At 42.5% G+C, this 21,462-nt stretch overlaps 1 protein-coding gene across 1 annotated transcript in view; it reads left to right on the forward strand.

Moving 5' to 3' along the window:
* The first annotated feature begins 316 nt into the window (after nt 1–316).
* LOC119975620 (heterogeneous nuclear ribonucleoprotein D0-like) overlaps nt 317–21,462 on the forward strand; it is a 31,553-nt gene continuing 10,407 nt past the window's right edge. Inside the window, exons 1-2 of the mRNA XM_038815410.1 lie at nt 317–380; nt 19,373–19,837. Of these exons, the coding sequence (XP_038671338.1) occupies nt 317–380; nt 19,373–19,837 (529 nt within the window). The remainder of the gene's footprint in view (nt 381–19,372; nt 19,838–21,462) is intronic.

Consider the following 21,462-nt stretch of genomic DNA (forward strand, 5'->3'; position numbering starts at 1 on the left):
AACCAACCTAAAGATTCAATTATACCTTGTAAAATTTCACTTTCTTCCCTCCATCATCAATAAAGTGATGGAAGTGTCATCAACAGTGCTATCAAGCGGCACTTAGCAATAAGCTGCTCATGGAGGCTCAGTTTGGGTTTCGCCAGGGTCAGTCAGCTCCTGACCTCATTACAGCCTTGGACAAGAGAACTGAATGCCAGAGGTGAGCTGAGTGTGACTGCCCTTGACATCAAGTATGGCATCAAGGAGCTCTCGCTAAACTGGAGTCAATAGGATTCAGGGGGAAAACTCTCCGCTGGTTGGAGCACAAAAGAAGATGGCTGTAGTGGTTGGAAGTTCATCATCTCAGCTCCAGGACGTCACTGCAGTAGTTCTTCAAGGTAGTGTCCTAGGCCTACCCATCTTCAGCTGCTTCTTCAATAACCTCCCTTCCATCATAAAGTCACTTACCATCCTGACTTGGAAATATAGTACCATTCCTTCACTGTCGCTGGGACAACACCCTGGAACTCCCTCCCTAACAGCACTGTAGGTATACCTACACCTCAAGGATTGCAGTAGTTCAAGGATGCTCATCACCACCTTCTGAAGGGCAACTAGGAATGGTCAATAATGCTGGTCTAACCAGTAATGCCCATATTCTAGAAAATTAATTTTAAAAAGAAGTATGGTTGTAATAAAAGAGAATTTGCAACAATAAGCAATTTTTCACTGAAATTGGTATCCTTAAACTCTGCTAGCATCTCTTTCAGAAACCTAACTACAGAAGGACACCCTTTCAAATATTTTGTTTTTCAAAGCTTATTCAATTCTCAAATTGTTAAACATGCTGCTCTTACGGTAAATATTAAGTTAAATTAAATTAAAATCCACCATAAAATTGTTGATTGCAATGCTCAATCTAATGCACTACATAATTAGTATGGAACTACCCCTGTGTACGGAAATACTATGTCATAAATTGACAGTTTTGATCTGATTATTTTAAGTCAAAGGAGGAGAAATGGAATTCAGAAATAGATCAGTCATGATTGAATTGAATGGCAACGCAGTTGCGTGCAGTATGATGACCTACCCTGTTCTTAACATTCCCAATGCTGCAGGGTATTGATAATGCAATGACGATCGCTTTAGTAATGTAGTCATTTGCTGAGAAGTCACAACAAATTGAATTCTCACTGACAGGCTATTGACAAAGTCAGACTGAGTTTCATATAACTGACAATTGTCTGTAATAAAAACAAATTTTATTCTGAGGCTGTGGATAGGTGTTCTTTTTAATTTTGTTGAGATTAGTTTACTTTCATCTTTAACTGATGTTTCCAATTGTCATATCACCGGTTGTTGTTCAAAGAAGCACTTCTTTGTCCTGGGTTGACAAAGCCATCAATATCTAATATGTTATATTGTCATCTGGTTAGTCAGATTTGAATAGGATATCTGATCTTGGAGAGCACCGAAATGCTGTATCACTGACTTTACATAATGCAATCAATGAGGTACATAACATAGTTCATTGACATAACTAGGCTGAGTTTAGGGATTGCAAGACTGCCACTGCACTTCCCCCTTTACCAGGTAGACTGTTTTCATTTGGATTTGCCACTACACAAATCTCACCAACTCAATTTTGATCTTCCACCACTTTCCTGAATGCAGTGACCTTCACCTATACATTTTCTTTCATAAAGCCACCATTTCAATTCCCTTCTTATTTGGTGCTCTTTTATTGGGTTTACATTAATGGATGTCTGTTTGGTTGCTTTTCCCAGTCAAACATCTATATGAAAAATATCCGAATTAGCATAGTCACAGAATGTTGCCAGCATCGTAAACCAACTAGTGTCCACAGTTTTAGCCTTTTGGTAGTGCAGCAAGGCACATGGGAAAAGCAGAGCATTTAAAAGCAATGTATGAACTAGGTAGCACAGCAGTGCAGTAAAGCAAAGGCCAAGATAGTGGAGGAAGCACATTCAAGAAGTGATGGCATACCTAAATCAACACAAAAAGAGAAGCAGCAGAATCGGACGGTCTTAGCACAAGTATATAGGCTAAGTTACTACATATACTATTGTTACAGACTGGGAGGGTGCGCAGGGGAGTGGAATCCATTCAAACAGTATTACATTTTACCCTTACCAGCACGTCCAACAGAAAGGTGCATTGAATTGTTTCTCTTTAATAAGTGGTGAAGTATTTCCCAGCCCCTTGTTTTTTTTTCTGTGAACTCATTTCTATTGATAACCCCACAAACTGAGGCAGGATGAACTCAGAGGGTTAGTTTAATGCAGACATTTAAAATGCAAAAAGGTGGGTTTGCACCTAGATATTTAAATAGAGGCAGTTATTTATACCATCTTAGCATTGCGTTCAACTAAATATGTCAAAAAAGAAAAAGAAAATTACAATATGTTCCAGGGTGCCACGTTCAATTCCGGCCTCGGGTGACTGTCAATGTGGTTTGCATTTTCTCTCCGTTCTCCGTTCTCTCCGGGTGCTCCGGTTTCCTCCCACAGTCCAAAGATGTGCAGGTTTGGTGGATTAGCCATGCTAAATTGTCCCTTAGTGTCCAAAAGGTTAGGTGGGGTTACTGGTGTAGACTCGATGGACCGAATGGTCTCCTTCTGCACTGTAAATTATATGATCTTATGATTCTAATAAACTAAAAGGAAGATCTTGTTATCATCCCCATGGAGGCAAACAAACAAAATGAATTAAATTTACCGAATAACTCCAATGAGAAAATTAATGGATAAGATTTCACTTTTTAAAATTTCGACTTAATCAAATCAAAATCTGCATAAACATGAATTAACAGGTGAACTTCAGTCAATTTAACCAAAAATTACATTTAAATTGCGAACACTACAAAGAATTCTCACAGATTTACTAGGCTGTCCCCTCGACATATATGCCAATTACAGCCATAAAATCCTTCAAAGCCTTCAACTTCCTCAGGTGAAATTGAAGCTCCCTTTCCTTGAGGATTTAACCATTGAGTCTCATCCAACAGCAGTTCCCAGAGTTCCACCAGCACGACCTTCACCACAATGGCTCACTTTTCCAGAACCTCCTCAGTCCTGCTCATGACAACCCTGATGGCATGGATCAACCAGTAGCACCCTGATCTCAACCCTATGCACCGTATGGCTGGTGCTGGCAAATCAGTTCCTTTAAAGTAACTGAAGCAATGGCAGTAACCTTTTTGTTTTTCCTTTGTCTCCATTCCTGAATCCAGCATTCTACTTCATCTTTTTGCAATCTTAAGTTACCGTTACCGTTTCAGTTTTATTTTTCATTTTAGTTTCCTAGAAACATAAAGCTTTTGCTTCTCTTTCAGCTAGGGTGTGATCCAAAAAAACCCCACAAGCTTTGAAACCATGGATTCGATCATAATATACAATATTAAACAAATCTAGACTAACAAATGGCAGAGCAGGTCATGTAGACAATGGAATTTTGTGGATAATGAAATTGTACCATGTGAACAAATCTGCACCCTGATCATCTCTCCAGCTCAGAGTCCTTGTGCTCCAGTGTGAATTAGAAACTCTGACATACACTGAAGGGAGAACAGTATCTGGACAGTTTGCTCCAGAGCTCAATCACATATCATGGAAAGGTTTAGTTTCTGGATGGGGTTGATGTGTCGAACAAGAAGAACCCAGTTGAGTTAAAGAATGAGGACTCACAGAAATCTACCTTATTCAACAGGTAAGACATACTGGTTATCTGTGAGGTATGCGGGCATAATGTGGGCCCTTGGAGTGGGTATATACCAAAAAAGGTAATGTGTACAAATGTAATGTGGTAGTTGTGGGGAATTCAATAATTACTTGACCTCACACTTACATTTCTACCAATGCTGCCAGACTTATATGTACTTCTCACTGCCTCCGCATGGACTCTGAACTGGTGGCATCAAATTGGAGATATATACTGCAGATGTGTTCCCATGGTACAATCCAACTAATTGGTATGGCAGACACACCACCAAACTAACAATCCAACAATCTAACTAACAATCACTGGCACTCTGGGCTCCTTCTTGTACAATGGACAATGTGGCACACGGTAGAAGGGTGCAGAAAAGGTTCAGTAAGGACAAGATACCGAGGTTTCAAGTGCCGACATCTCCTGAATTCCACAGTGAAATAGCTCTTAGCATCGTAGGGCTGATTGCATTGGAACCCGTGGCATCCAGTGTCATTGGGAATGTTGAGGATGAGGAATCTGTATATTATGCTCATTCTCAACTCCTAGTTCACCCACATTCTCTTAACTATACTGTGGTAGACTATGGACCTCTTGCTTTCCACCAAACCCCTTCCCTCACACCAACATTCACTTTCTAATTTCCTTTCTTTGAGACCCAACAACTGCAGCAGCTATAACCACCATCCTGACTTGGAAACATATCACTGTTCCTTCGTTGATGTTGGGTTAACATTCTGGAATTTCCTTCCTAAGAGCATTAAGGGTGTACCCACACCAGATGGACCACAGCAAAGGCTCACCATTACCTCCAACAGCAATTAGAGATGAGAACCTAATGGCCTTTCCAGCAATGATCACATCCCATGAAAGAATAAAAAAGAAAGATAGCACAGCACCGATAAAGATATCCTGTCACTTTTACTGCCAATTGCATTCATCAACTCAGATATTGGCACTGCACTTACTTTGGAGGCAAATATTGAATTGCAATCAGTGCATGGTGAGGTATTTGGTACAACTGGGCAGCAGCAATGCCCAAGGGGTAAAGCACAGTTCCTTTGCAAGCTCCTCAGAAGGCTCAATGGGCTAGATTTTTGCAGCATCAAGGAGACCCCATGGACCATTAAAAACAAAAGGCAGGACACGATTCTGAATTCCTATCCCCATTCCCTGCACCCCCCAATTTTCACCAGCATGGGATACGAATGCAGGCTTGTTGAGTCAGGCCAACTTTTCAAGGGGTTGTATTAAAGGCCCCTTAGAGGTATCATGTACCATAATTTGAATGAGGGAATCTTCTGAAATTTAAATTCAAAAGGTCTTAACTATGCCCCCTTGCTAATCCCCCATGCTGGACCTATGGCACTTCCATATACATTCACCCGGTATACACTTTGTACAGAACCACTGACCCATTAAGTCACAATAGCATGTGGCAAATGTCTTTTAACAAAACATTTGTTTCATTCATAAAATTTGCTTTTACTACAGCCCTGTTAAAATGTCAATACTCAAACCTTTTAAAGTATCAATAACAGACACTGGAAAGAGGCAGAATGAGGCTTGGCTGGGAGCCCAGGCATCCATTACACTGTTGAAAAAGCTGCGTCCCAGCGAAAACATTGCTTGAATGACAGCTCTTTTTCTCCGATTTATTCTACCAATTGTTTATTGACACAAGATACAGAGGTTTCAAGTGCTTGAAATTTCTGTTGTTGATATTTTAAAGATGAAAATTCAGCTCAATATGCCTGGTACTTCTTTGGTATCTTCTCCAAGTGACCCTTCTTCCTGTCTGACTCTGGATAGGTAGGCTATTGAGCCATAGAAGGAGGGCATTACAGCTAACAACAATTATGCTCTCAACTAACATCTGAAGGGATACTTCAATAAGGAGTCAATTAATAACAATCAGAATATTAGAAAAAACTGATATTTCTAATTCTGTCTTTGGAAGCAATGCAGCCAAAACCTGTTCTATGAGGGCCCTAAAAACTCTCCGAGGTGGATGTTAACCGTCCCATGTACTATTTAAAGGATTGTTGGGAAGTTATCCCCGGTATCCTGGTCAAAATTTTGCTCCGCAATGAACAAAAAAAGATTATCTGGTCATTATCACATTGCTGTAAGTGGGATCTTGATATGCGCTGATTGGCTGCCACATTTCCTACCTTACAATAGTGACTAAACTTGCAATTGATTTTTGTCTGCAAAGCACTTTGGGAGGTCCTGATGTCATGTTAAGACACTATACAAATCTTTCTTTCAAACTCATTGTCATCCAATGATAGCTGTGGACACAGAACTAGGTGATTCTAGTAAATGGAGTGACTTGAGAAACAGAGTGAAGATGGGAACTTGGTCAGAGGCAATTCATGATAATATATTGGAGGGAATCTGCTAAAGCATTGATCAGTGTGCACAGAGCTGGGTTAATATGCTACCAGATTGGGTGTGTTTTAACTGATATTTAACCTAGATTTCTTAATTTTAAAATGTAAATCAGTAGCAGTTAATAGTCAATCTGTAGGAGAGTTCCTGACTAAGTATTTGTGTCTGGCATTAAACTGCCCGAATAAATTTATTGTGCTTACAAAAGTTATATAGTTGTAGGATATCTGTTCATGAACATGGCAAACAAAACTGGGCAAATCTATTAAACTAAACAAAGTGGCAATGGGAATTTGTTGCGAGTGGGAATTTGTTGTAGAGGGCAAAGGAGCTTCAAAGTATTTTAAATTAAGAGAGAACAGTAAATAAATAAGCAATCAGAGGAATTTCTTTGATTTACAAAGAAAGTTAACGTTATCCACGTAAAAGATACTGATATTAGAGGGATCTGAATTGCTTTCAATACAAATCTATTATACCCAAATAGTTTAATAATAAATAGGTGCAAGGGGATATACCGATATCTTACAATTCTTGTGCTGGTAACTCCAAGATACTTCAACCTGGATAATCATTGTATGAAGATGCGCTTCCAGTTACTTTGTGCTCAGGAATTCTAGCTTGTGGAGTGGTTAAAATTACTGTTGGGTATATGGAAGGCTGAAAATTTCCTGGGGGTAGAGATAGGCTCCCAATAATAATAGTAATAATAATCATCATCATCATCACTTATTGTCACAAGTAAGCTTTCAATGAAGTTACTGTGAAAAGCCCTAAGCAACCTTTACAACTTGGAAAGCCAAGGGTAGTAGATGCATGAAACACTCCACCTTCAAGTCATACACCATGCTAACTTGGAAACAAAATGTTGTTCCTTAATTGACACCAGGTTAAAATCCTGGAACTTTCTCCCCAACAACATTATGGAAGGACCTTCAGCACACAGGCTGCTGCGGCTTAAGAAGGCAATGCACCACCACCTTCTCAAGAGCGATTGTAGGCAGACAATACATGCTGACCTCGCCAGTGACTCCCACAAGCTGCGAATGAATAGAAAAGAGACTTTTCACTGCATCTCTTCACACTCCTAAAAGCTTTGTCACACATGAAAGCAAAACTTAAAATTAAAACACCAAAATCCAGTGGGAGTTGTTGCTGAGACTGACAAGGTTAAGAGCACCTTTGGAGGTTAATGGCCAGAATTGCCATGGCAATATTTGAACCACTGTATTTGCCAATAATGCTGTTATGATTTGAAAAGATAATCACGTTCCACCATTTTTCTTTCTCCTCAATCTCTGCGTGGTAGCGAGTTAGTGTTACATGACAAACCAGCTAAAGGAGCAGATTTTGGCTGTGCATCAAGTCAGCAATCCACTATAGAGAATGGTCATCAATTATGTGATTTCTAAAGAAATTTTGAGGCAATATTTCGGCCTTTGCAGTCACGGCTTTGGAACTATTGTTTAACTATTTCGGTACATAATGGATCGAATGTGGGTAAGTTTGAAACGTGCTAAAAATAAAGCTTGTTTTAAGATCACCGAGAAAGCAGGATGGGCAGATATGTGTACAGTTTAGAGTCACAACATAACATCCTGCAGCTAATAGAAGATGGTTTTACATTTGTATGACAGTTCACACTAATTGCTTCAGCAAAACAGGCTGGAGAACTCTGCTGCGGGGATTTGGGAGGAGATGGAGAGGCAGGCAGTAGTCAGTTTAGATTAAAAGCTGACAATCACAGTTAGCAAAAGGGAAGTTCGGATTCAAAATATGTGTCAGGTAACAAAGAAAGGAGGCTGCAGGAAGATAGTTTTTCTCCTGGGCTGTAGATCAGGTGGATGCATTGAATGTTGTTCAAGTCTCTGGCGGTGTAGTAGCATCCCATGATCTTCTTTTTACTGCGGTATGAATATATTTGTATCAATTAAACTAAGCTCTGATCTTACCTTTGCACTGAGTATATCACTTTTCTGTGTTCTCAGCAGTTTAATAATTCAAGTCAAGCTTCACCTTCTTAAACTTTCAGAAAGGCTGAGGAAATGTATTCGCAAAAGACATGGATATCAAGATCTGTCCACAAACGAGTTAGTTCTGTTGTTACTCCGCGGGCCTCATTGTCGCACATGGAGAACCCAGACAGAACCGAAACCAATAGCAATCCACATACTAATGAGCAATCCCCAGGAACAATTAGAAATATTGAAGCGATCGGGACCAAGATAGACTCCCCGGCGCCAGCGGGAGCCAGGACAAAGGAAGGCCAACGGACACATAGGAACCGCCCAGCGATCAGGAAACAGCACCAGTATTGGAGAAATTGATTGAAACGATCGGGACATGGTCCAATTAATTGGGACCAGGTCCGGGGACCGCCCACAAGGGCGCAAAATCCCTGGGGACTATAAAGTAGAGTCCCCAAGTTCAGTTCGCTCTCTTGGCAGTTCTCTCTTGGCAGTTCTCTCTTGGCAGCTCTCAAAGAACTCTTGACCGTGACTTTCAACAAGGAGAGACCTGCCTAGCAGCTGCATCAACCAAGTAAGTCTCCAGTCAACGCACGCTACGAGATAGATGCTCCTAGGTACTATTCCATACCAGCTTGAAGCCATCAGATTCAGAACCGGACAAAGGCCATTGTTCCTCTGACCTGGTGGGCCATTTGAAAGCTAAGTATAGGCTTTTAGTTGTAGTGATAGTCTAGTAAGTAGAGTTTTATGCATGAGTAGTGATTGACTGTGTGTATAATAAATGTGTTTTGATTTGAAACTTACTAACTGGTGTATTGAGTTATTGATCAGCTTTGAACCTCGTGGTGGTATCAGAAAGATACCTGGCGACTCTAGAGCAAAGGTTATTAAACAGAGCAATTAAATAAAAGCAACACCTAGCAACACCCCCAAGAAAAAACAATAAATCATCAACTTCAACATGGTTTCAGTTTTCTCATTTTCACCATCCTTTAAGAAATGCACACAGTAAATATACTTTTTTGCTTAAAAAAAACAAAACACGAAAACAGGTTCAATAATATAGTCCATTTTTGTTTATTTTCCTCCAACTGAAATCATTCCTGATTGACAGTCTCTTTGAAGAAGAAGGTACACCGTTTTGGATACTGTTGGGGGAGATGACTCATCAGGGGAAGGCAGTAGTAGTCAGGCTTATGGCACCGTGGCTAGCTCTGCTGCACAGAAAGGCGGGAAAAAGACTGGCAGGGCTATAGTCATAGGGGATTCAATCGTAAGGGGAGTAGACAGGCGTTTCTGTGGTCAAAAACGAGACTCCCGAATGGTATGTTGCCTCTCGTGTGTACGGGTCAGGGATGTCTCAGATTGGCTGCAGGACATACTGAAGGGAGAGGGTGAACAGCCAGTTGTCGTGGTGCATATAGGCACCAACGGCATTGGTAAAAAACGGGATGAGGTCCTACAATCAGAATTTAGGGAGTTAGGAGATAAGTTAAAAAATCTCAGGATTGCTACCAGTGCCACGATACAGTCAGAGTAGAAATTCAAGAATAGCCAGAATGAATACGTGGCTTGAGAGATGGTGCAGGAGGGAAGGATTCAGACTTTTGGGACATTGGAACTGGTTCTGGGGGCGGTGGGACAATTATAAATCGGATGGTCTACACCTGGGCAGACCTGGAACCAATGTCCTCGGGGGTGCTTTTGCTAACACTATTGGGGAGGTTTTAAACTAATGTGGCAGGGCAATGGAAACCAGATTAGGAAGTTAGAGGCCAGTAAAGAGGCAGCAACTAAAGCCAGTAAGGCACTAGATAATAAACTAATTGTGACTAAGGGGAAGAGTAGACAGGTAAGAGATGTTGAAGGCAAAGGGACAGGTGGTCTGAGGTGCATTTGTTTTAATGCGAGAAGTGTAGCAGGTAAGGTAGATGAACCTAGGGCTTGGATTAGTGCCTGGGAATATGATGTTATTGGTATTACTGAGACTTAATTGAGGGAAGGGCAAGATTGGCAACTAAATATCACAGGGTATAGATGCTTCAGGAGGGATAGAGAGGGAGGTAAAAGGGGTGGAGGAGTGCATTACTGGTTATAGATGATATCACAGCTATGATTAAGGAGGGCACTATGGAGGATTCGAGCACTGAGGCAATATGGGTAGAGCTAAGAAATAGGAAGGGTGCAGTAACATTGTAGAGACTTTACTACAGGCCTCCCAAAAGCGAGCATGAACTAGAGGTACAAATATGTAGACAGATTATCGAAAAATGTAGGAGCAATAGGGTGATTGTGAAGGCAGATTTTAACTTCCCCAACATTGAATGGGACTCATGTAGTATTGGAGGCGTAGATGGAGCAGAGTTTGTACGGAGTATCCAAGAGAGTTTTTTAGAGCAGTATGTAAATAGTCCAACTCGGGGTCATACTGGACCTGGTATTGGGGAATGATCCTGGCTAGGTGGTTGAAGTTTCAGTCAGTGATAACTTTGGGAATAGCGATCACAATTCCTTAAGTTTTAGAATACTGATGGACAAAGATGAGAGTGGTCCTAAAGGAAGAGTGCTAAATTGGGGAAAGAACATGTATAACAAAATTCGGTAGGAGCTAGGGAATGTGGATTGGGAGCAGCTGTTTAAGGGTAAATCCACATTTAAAATGTGGGAGTCTTTTAAGGAAAGGTTGATTAGAGTGCAGGACAGACATGTCCCTGTGAAAATGAAGGATAGAAATGGCAAGATGAGGGATCCATAGATGACGGGTGGAATTGTGAGACTAGCTAAGATGAAAAAGAAAGCATACAGAAGATCAAGGCGACTTAAAACTCATGAAGCTTTGGAGGAATATCGGGAAAGTAGGACAAATCTCAAACGCGCAATAAAGAGGGCTAAAAGAGGTCATGAAATATCTTTGGCTAACAGGGTTAAGGAAAATCCCAAAGCCTTTTATTCATATATAAGGAGCAAGAGGGTAACTAGAGAAAGGATTGGCCCACTCAAAGACAAAAGAGGGAATTTATGCGTGGGGTCAGAGGAAATGGGTGAGATTCTTAATGAGTACTTTGCATTGGTATTCACCAAGGAGAGGGACATGACGGATGTTGAGGTTAGGGATGGATGTTTGAATACTCTAGGTCATGTCGGCATAAGGGGGAAGTTTTGGGTTATCTAAAAGGCATTAAGGTAAACAAGTCCCCAGGTCCGGAAGGGATCTATCCCAGGTTACTGAGGGAAGCGAGGGACGAAATAGCAGGGGCCTTAACAGATATCTTTGCAGCATCCTTGAGCACGGGTGAGGTCCCGGAGGACTGGAAAATTGCTAATGTTGTCCCTTTGTTTAAGAAGGGTAGCAGGGATAATCCAGGGAATTATAGACCTGTGAGCTTGACGTCAGTGGTAGGCCAACTGTTGGAGAAGATACTGAGGGATAGGATCTATTCACATTTGGAAGAAAATAGACTTATCAGTGATAGGCAGCATGGTTTTGTCCAGGGAAGGTCATGTCTTACAAACCTAATAGAATTCTTTGAGGAAGTGACAAAGTTAATTGATGAGGGAAGGGCAGTCGATGTCATATACATGGACTTCAGTAAGGCGTTTGATAAAGTTTCCCATGGCAGGTTGCTGGAAAAAGTGAAGTTGCAAGTGAAGTTGCATGTCTACACTTCCCCTTAGCTAGATGGATAAAGAACTGGCTGGGCAACAGGAGACAGAGAGTAGTGGTGGTAGGGAGTGTCTCAAAATAGAGAAGGGTGACTAGTGGTGTTCCACAGGGATCCGTACTCGGACCACTGTTGTTTGTGATATACATAAATGATCTGGAGGAAGGTACAGGTGGTCTGATTAGCAAGTTTGCAGATGATACTAAGATTGGTGGAGTTGCAGATAGCGAGGGGGACTGTCGGAGAATACAGCAAAATATAGATAGATTGGAGAGTTGGGCAGAGAAATGGCAGATGGAGTTCAATCCAGGTAAATGCGAGGTGATGCATTTTTGAAGATCCAATTCAAGAGCGGACTATACGGTCAATGGAAGAGTCCTGGGGAAAATTGATGTACAGAGAGATCTGGGAGTTCAGGTCCATTGTACCTTGAAGGTGGTAACGCAGGTCGATAGAATGGTCAAGAAGGCATACAGCATGCTTGCCTTCATCGGACGGAGTATTGAGTACAAAAGTCGGCAGGTCATATTACAGCTGTATAGGACTTTGGTCAGGCCGCATTTGGAATACTGCATGCAGTTCTGGTCGCCACATTACCAGAAGGATGTGGATGCTTTAGAGAGGGTGCAGAGGAGGTTCGCCAGGATGTTGCCTGGTATGGAGGGTGCTAGCTATGAAGAAAGGTTGAGCAGATTAGGATTGTTTTCATTGGAAAGATGGAGGTTGAAGGGGGCCTTGATTGACGTCTACAAGATTATGAGAGGTATGGACAGGACGGATAACAACAACCTTTTTCCAAGAGTGGCGGTCTCAATTACAAGGGGTCACGATTTCAAGGTGAAAGGGGGAAAGTTTAAGGAAGATGTGCGTGGAAAGTTTTTTATGCGGGGGTGGTGGGTGCCTAGGATGCTTTGCCAGCGGAGGTGGTAGAGACGGGCATGATAGCATCATTTAAGATGGATCTAGACAGATATATGAACGGGTGGGGAACAGAGGGAAGTAGATCCTTGGAAAATAGGCGACAGGTTTAGATAAAGGATCTGGATCGGCGCAGGCTGGGAGGGCCGATTTGCTGTGTTCTTCTGTTTTGTCCTTTGAAGTTGATCAAATAACTCCATCAGATGTTTTACATGTTCTTTCCATATCTGGCTGAAAATTACCAGATCGTTGATGTATACCGCACAATTGGGTAATCCTGAAACGACTTTGTTAGTTAACCGTCGAAATGTGGCTGGGGCGTTTTGCCTGCCAAATGGCATAACCCTGAATTGGTATGTATTATCTGGAGTCACAAAAGCTGAAATATCTTTTGTCCTTTCGGATAAATGTACCTGCCAGTAACCTTTAAGTAAATCCAGTTTGGAAATAATAGCTGATCGTCCCACTTTCTCAATGCAATCCTGCAATCCTGCAAACGTGGGATAGGATAAGAGTCCTTCTTGTAACAGCATTAACCTTTCTATAGTCCACACACAACCGTTGGGTACCATCTGGTTTTGGTACCATCACTATGGGTGAACTCCATTGGCTGTAACACACTTCAATTATGCCTTTTTTAATCATAATCTCAATCTCTTTGTTAACCTGTGCCAATTTTAAAGGGTTAAGTCTAAATGGATGTTGTTTGATCGGAACAGCCTTTCCCACATCTACATCATGTGCAGCCATTTTAGTTCTTCCCAATTCATCACCACAAAATTGCCCATGTGATATGAATAACTTTCAGGTCAATCCTTTTTCCTCTGGAAGGTAACTCAACAACTTAGCCCAATTTTTAAGAACTCCTCGTTTTCCAATTTAATTTGAGGTATGTCAAATTCACAGTCATCTGGATTTGCTTTGTCACTTTGAGTTAGAATCATTAAAACCTCCTCTCTTTTTTGCTCCTTCTCTTTCAAAGTACATTTAAAGCATATTCACATGACACACTCAGTGAGTCTTCCTTCTATCTGGTGTTTTTACCACATAATTCACCTCACTTAATTTCTTTTCAATCTGACAAGGTCCACAAACCTTGCTTTTAAAGGTTCACCTACCACTGGTAACAATACTAAAACTTTATCTCCACTGGCAAAACTACAAACTTTAGATTTCTTGTCCACTACCTGTTTCACCACATTTTGCGCAACTTTTAAATGTTGTCTAGCCAATTCACCTGCTCTATTTAATTGTTCCCTAAAATTTGACACGTAATCCAATAATGTAATTTCCGATTTCTCACTCATCAATTTAAGTGGTCCTCTTACCTCATGACCAAAAATTAGTTCAAATGGACTAAATTTGGTTGACTCATTAGGAGCATCCCTAATTGCAAACAGTATGAATGGAATTCCTTTATCCCAATCCTCTGATAATAAGCCCTCAACATTTCCTTTAATGTCTGATGGAACCTTTCCAATGCTCCCTGTGATTCTAGATGGCATGCAGTTGATTTAAATTGTTTTATTCCTAAGCTATCCATAACTTCATTGAATAACCTTGAGGTAAAATTTGATTCTTGATCCGATTGTATTTCTGTGGGTAATCCACATCTAGTAAAGAACTTAATAATTCCTCCACAATCGTTTTAGCTGTAATATTACATACTGGAATGGCCTCTGGAAACCTGGTAGACACATCTATTATAGTTAAAAGATATTGATTCCCACTTTTTGTATTAGGAAGCGGTGCTACGCAATCAATTAGGACCCTTGTAAAAGGTTCTTCAAATGCTGGAATGAAATGAAATGAAAATGAAAATCGCTTTATTGTCACGAGTAGGCTTCAATGAAGTTACTGCGAAAAGCCCCTAGTCGCCACATTTTGGCGCCTGTCTGGGGAGGCTGGTACGGGAATGGGTATTAAAGGCGCTGGTTTTATCACTGCTTGAGCTTTCCCTATCACTTAACATGTGTGACATGATTGACAAAATGTAACTACATCTTTATGTAGTCCAGGCCAATAACATGTTTCTGGATTTTAGCTTGAGTTTTCCTTATTCCCAAATGACCTCCCACTGGTACCTCATGTGCAACTCGCAAAACCTTCTTTCTATACCCTACCGGCAATACTCCTTGATGAACTTCTGCCCACTTTTCATCCGCCTGCATATGTAAAGGTCCCCATTTTCTCATCAAGACATTACTTTTATGGTAATAACACTCTGGTATACACTCAGATTCCTCTTCCGTATATGCTTTCTGATACATCCGTTTTATGTTTACATCTTTCTGTTGTAACTCTGCCAATTTTCCTGAACTAAAAATATCCACCTCATCCTCCACCTGTTCTTGTTCTTTTTCAACCATCTGATCAAAAATCGTTTCTGATAATTGCACTTCATTGGGCAGCACGGTAGCATAGTGGTTCGCACAATTGCCTCACAGCTCCAGGGTCCCAGGTTCGATTCCTGGCTTGGGTCACTGTCTGTGCGGAGTCTGCACATTCTCCCCATGTGTGCGTGGGTTTCCTCTGGGTGCTCTGGTTTCCTCCCACAGTCTCTGTCCGTAAGGTACTGCATGTGACCGTCTCCATCCCCAAAAACGTCTGAGCCTCTGAAAGAGCCATTGTCCACAACACACTCCCTACTTAAACTAAAATGCTCCACCTGAAAAGCACCCACAATATGCTCACCCCTCACTGTCTTTAGGTTCACAAAGCCAATACAATAGATAGACTTTTATCCTGGACGAGCCCCGAATTTGTTATGTGCCAGGGATTAGAGAACCCCAAAGTGTATCATGGATTCACCTGACCCACAACTTTTAATAGGTTGTGGTATAGGGAGCACACAGCCCACTCTAGAGGTGTGGTACGGCAGAAATGGAAAAGTAGTTTTTAAAAGCAAAACAATGTTTCTTCTATGAACTCAAGTTAACCTTTTTAAAACATACAGTGAACATCTTAGCAACCATCAATTCAAATACAACCTCTAAAGACTACGACCAACCCTAAGAATCCATAATACACTTTGGGGTTCTCTAAACCCTGGCCCATAACAATATCAAAAATGATTTGATGTATTTACTGGTTGAAAAACACTAACTAAGTTTTTGAAAGACACAAGCAGCATCCCAGTGACTTCAAACAGCAGTTTCTAAGATGGCTGACCATTTATATGACCATGGCTGGATTCTCCGTCGCCTGCCGCTGGTAGCGGATTTGCCGATCCGGCAGAGCCGGGCGCCGAGGGCTGATCCCGTTCTGATGCTCCGGTCCCCAGCTGTGGCGCCAGTGAGCTGCACACCCCATGCCAGTGGAAGGATGCAAATGGGTCATTTGAACTCATTTGTATTTAATTAATTCTTCAGTTCCCTGTGATGCCCCAGTCCTCTCAGCTGAGATTCACGTAGGTATTTTCAGGCGTGGCCCTGCTTAATCTACCCTCCCACTATATAACTTGCATGGGTGTGTGTGTGTGTGAGAAAAACCTCCTCCTTCCGCATCTGCCACACAATTCCATGTAGATTTTTGCAACTTCAAACAACCATACAAAGGACATAATCCCAGTGGTCACACAAATGCCATCACCAATATGGCAACCGTGCAGTTTGCCCCAAAGGTGTACGCATGTACCATGGACACCATCTTGGAGCATGGGCAAACATAGCATTCATGTAATGAGCACAGTCAATCCAACTATTTCACACAGCTTTTAAAATATAGTCAACCATAATGTTCAGGTGTATTTTACTAATATAGACGAAAGCGAAAAAATAAATTACGAGATCCAGTAAAAGTGCATGCAGTCTTAATACTATTAACTGCAGTCATCTATGTTTGCCGTTATTTCTCCACTCTGAACTCTTTCCTGTCTGAAGCTCCCCAGGAAGTGATTATGGATCATTCTCATTCTTTGTTGTCTATCATATTAGTTAATGTAGCATGATGTCGTTCATGAAGAATAGTGGCGAAAATGCAGCATCTCTCCTTCTGGCTTTTCTGCATCTCTCCCACTCCTTTACTGATTTGCTCTTTGTCTTTCACAGCTCCCACACCTATTCATTCTCATCATTATTTCTTTGCCTCCAATGTTTCTTCTGTCAGTCTCTTCTTTCCTGTGCCTCAGTTATCTGCTGTTTATGTTTTTCACACATACTTGTATGCTGTTTTACTGTATCTGTCCCCTTTTTCCTGCATTGGCTAAGATGGTGCCAACATGTAGTAGGTCTGAAGTTGATTGTCAGATTGAACAGGCAGTGAGTGTAGGTTGGGTGGCTGAGACAGTCTTGGAGATCTGTAACGTGCATTGGTGAAATAGCCAATTAGTGCTGAAAGGGAGAGGGAGACACTGAAAAGCGATATATTCGATAATTAAAGATAAACTCAAGAGTACCGGCAATAATGAAAAGGGCATCCATCAATGACTTTTATTTTTTTCAAAAAGTTTTGGAAGAAGCAACATTAATAAATCAATAAATTAATTAAAAATGGCACATCAACTTATTCACCTTTGACTTTTCAATAAACTGGACTACTGATTGAATCCACCTGACTGGATTCTATTTATCTTACTGGAATTACATTATTTAATATTATTGTGCATTGGTCACAAATAGCGTTCTCTGTGATTATGATTGTGGTGCATTATCTCTTCTAATCCTCCTCAACCTCTCTGCCAGCTCCTCCATTATCTAGCTCGGTGGGACTTTCCTTGCTGCTTTCCACTCTTACCTATCTAATTGCATTTCATGCAAAGGTGTCCACAGCCAGTTCTTTGACCATGAGTATTTACAACGGAGCTGAACCTTTCTCCCATCTTCGGCGTTCTGGTTCCACCTGAGCACCTCTCCCTGGCATTTATACCCTCGCTAGATATTTTCATTGGGATATGCCAGTGTTCCAACAGACAAATCAATTTTCCTCTCCACTCACTGACTTTGACCTACCTCTCTCTGAACTTGCAGCTCTCCATTCTCTCAGGTCTGGCCTCAATAATATCATTGAACTACTGCTGTTGTTTCGTGAACAGAACCAATCTCTACCTTATGGGAATCAAATACTGAACCTCCAACACTTTTTCCTACTTTCCCCTGTGAGGTAGCCCGGCCCCTTTAAGGGAGTGGAATCTACGGACCATGTGACCTGCTTGGAGCCAATCATACGAGAGCATGTGAACCCCAGCCAATCAGGAGTTTGCGTGGTGCCCTGGGAACAGAAACCTGGGCAGTGTGGACTCTGGAGCCAAACTGTTAAGACTTGTTACATTGTGTCCTGTGCCTGTTAATTTACTAACCTTCCCTTTGTTCCATAAATCACTTTGTTAGCTTGTGGAAGCTATGTCTTGACCCACCACACCCTGGGATTCTGGGCGGCACAATAACACAGTGATTAGCACAGTTGCTTCACAACTCCAGGGTCCCAGGTTCGATTCCCGGCTTGCGTCTCTGTCTGTGTGGATTCTGTACGTTCTCCCCGTGTCTGCGTGGGTTTCCTCCGGGTGCTCCAGTTTCCTCCCACAGTCCAAAGATCTGCAGGTCACGCAAAATTGCCCTTACTGTCCAATACGGTTAGGTGGGGTTTCTGGGTTATGGGGATGGAGGTGTGAGCTTAAGTGGGGTGGTCTTTCCAAAGGCCGGTGCAGACTCGTTGGGTCGAATGGCCTTCTTCTGCACTGTAAATTCTATGATTTACATTCTATGATTCTGCACTAAACATAAAGACATTGCTTCTCAGATTGTCACTGACATCTTCTCCTTTAGAGATATTCTCTTCATCGCTTTAGACCTTAAAGAACCCCAAACCCTAACAGTTCACTTGTACCTCTGGTACCCAAGATCCACAAACATGGCTACCTTGATAGATCCATTGTTTCATCCTATACTTGCTCTATCGAACCTAGTTCTTCCAATCGTGGCTCAATTTTTTCTCCCTTGCCCAACCTCTTCTACATTTGTGACTTTTCCAGCACCATTCACCACTTCAACAGTTTCCTAGTCTTACCATCTCCTTTATTCGCCATGAGCGCCCAATCCTTCTAACTCTCTTCATCCCCCACCAGGATCTGAGGATCCTTTGCTTTCGCCTTTAGTGGAGGACCAACCAGCTCCTATTCACCCACCAATCTCTTCTACCTGTTTGAACTTATTCTCACATTGACTAACTTCTCATTTGTGTCCACTCACCTCTCTCTCAATTAAAAGCTTATGTTACAGGAATTCTTAAGGGCCTTAGCTATGTCTGCCTTTCTATGGGTTTTATTGGTACATTGATGACTATAGCAGTGCTATTTCCAGCTTCATTTCAAATTCCCATTCTTCTCTCACCTTCACATGTTACATCTTTGACTCTTCCCTTCTATCTCAATTTCTGGCAATAGGCAATTGAACAATATTCACTATAAACCCATTGACTCTTCCAATAATATTGACTACACTTCCCCTGAACGCATTTCTGAAAGGACTCAATCCTATGGATCATCCTCTGACATTCCCAACACCTTCAATGTCACTCCACTGCACTAGCATCACTATCAAACACAGGTTCCCCTCACCTTTCATTATTCCAAAGTGACCATTCTCTCTGCTGCACCCTGCTCCACTCATTAACCGCCCCCAACACCCTCTCCACTTCCCATGGCACATTCACATTCATGGGGAATCTCATAGAGACATATAACATTCTAACACGACTAGACAGGGTAGATACAGTGAGTACTGGACAGAGTACTGGAACTAAAGGAACACAAGTTAGATGGTAGAGTAGTGGATCCTAAAAGAGCAATTGCCATGAAGAAAGAACCTGTAAAGAAAATCTTTGTTGGAGGTCTTCATCCAGATACTCCAGAAGATAAGATCAGAGAGTACTTTGGAACCTTTGGTGAGGTGGAATCAATTGAACTTCCAATGGATAGCAAGACCAACAAAAGAAGAGGATTTTGTTTCATCTCTTTTAAAGAAGAAGAGACGGTGAAAAAGGTTTTGGAGAAGAAGTACCACGATGTTGGAAGTAGCAAGTGTGAAATTAAAGTGGCTCAGCCTAAAGAAGCTTACCAACAGCAACAGCAGTGGGGAGGCAGAGGAAGCTTGACAGGATGGGGTAGAGGTGGTGGCCGTGGAACTGGTCAAAGCCAGAACTGGAGACAAGGATACAGCAATAATTACTGGATTATTCCCGATGGTGCGTGGGTCCAGAACCAGGGGTCACAGTCTGAGGATTCAGGGGAACCATTTTAGACAGAGATGAGGAGACATTTCTTCACCCAAAGAGTGGTGAGCCTGTGGAATTCATTACCACAGTAAGTAGTTGATGCTAAAGCATTGAATATATTCAAGAGGTGGCTAGGTATATCACTTGGGTAGAAGGGAATCAAAGGTTATGGGGAGAAAGCAGTATTAGGCTATTGAGTTGGATGATCAGCCATGATCGTGATAAATAGTGGAGCAAGCTCGAAGGGCCAAAAGGCCTCCTCCTGCTCCTATCTTCTATGTATTTATCTATGTATCTATAAGTGCAGGAGATGAAACACCTACCATTTTATATCTGTCCTTCCTACCATCCAAGGCTTCAAACAATCTTTCCAGATGAAATTTGTACTTGTACTTCTTTCAATACAGTGTACTGAGTGTTCATTGTGCATGGAGAGGTGGCGGGGTAGTGGCATTGTCACTGGATTAGTAATCCAGAGACCCTCGGTAATGCTTTGGGGTCCTGGGTTGGAATCTCACCATAGCAGATAGTGATATTTGAATTCAATTAAACGTCACACCAACTTTGTCTAGTTTGAATGAAAGGTTATTGACGTGAAACATTGGGCGGGATTTTCTGGTCGTTCCCGCTGGCTGAGTCTTTCAGTCGTGCTGACAGGAAACCATGTCCCCCCTCCCCCGCCTCAACCCACACCGCATGCTCGTTGGTGGCGGAGGATGCGAATAACGGAAAACCCTGTTGACAGCGGCTTCTCCTTCTTGGCTGAGGAACTTAACGTTTGTTCAAGAGACATTTTGCCGAAGCTTGAAGAAGTGCCAGGGACTGCATGAGGGGTCGTTGCCGTGCATCCAGCACCAGCAGTTGCAGGTGGAGGAGTCCAATCGCATGCAGGAGCAGGAGGTTGACCATGTTGACCATGCGTGCCACCTATGCCAACATCGCATGTGTGGCGTCCGCATGAGGGCCTTGGGGGTAAAGGTTGCAGCAATGGAGCAGCATGTCCAAGGCCTGAGCATTCTGTGTAGGCATTGGCCGAGGCCGAGGACAGGGTTGCCGTCTCACAGGCGTCTAGGTGCCAGAATTTGCAGTAGCGCTCCTGAGCGTGGCCCAGTCACAGCAGACAATGGTTGGGAATATCGGCGGCATTGCCCAGGCACTGGTCGGCATGCCACACACACAGTGGCTCAGTCCCAGAGAGAGATGGTGCAGTCGCTGGCTGATGTAACACAGACCCAGAAAATGGTGGCACAGTCGCAGCATAATGTGGCGCAGTGCATGAGAGTGCTGAGCCACTCCCTATGCTCCATGACTGCGAGAAAGCAGACCCTGGTTGAGACTACAGAGGGCCAACAGGACTGGCAGCACCAATTGGGGGCCTCAGGGAATAGCCGGAGGCCATTGGCACCCCGAGGGAGGAGGAGGTGGTGGGTCCATGCCAGTGATTCCTGCAGTGGAGATGCTGGAACACTGCAGCACATTGGACACACCTCTCCAGCCCCCCCCCCCCCCCCCCCTGTACCTGGCGCATCTGGGGGCTGCGGGCAGAACAGAGTGGCACCACACCACCTGGGACACCCCTGGTCGTTGCGGTAGGT

This window comes from Scyliorhinus canicula, chromosome 13 (genome assembly GCF_902713615.1).
Source record: "Scyliorhinus canicula chromosome 13, sScyCan1.1, whole genome shotgun sequence".
NCBI lineage: Eukaryota > Metazoa > Chordata > Chondrichthyes > Carcharhiniformes > Scyliorhinidae > Scyliorhinus > Scyliorhinus canicula.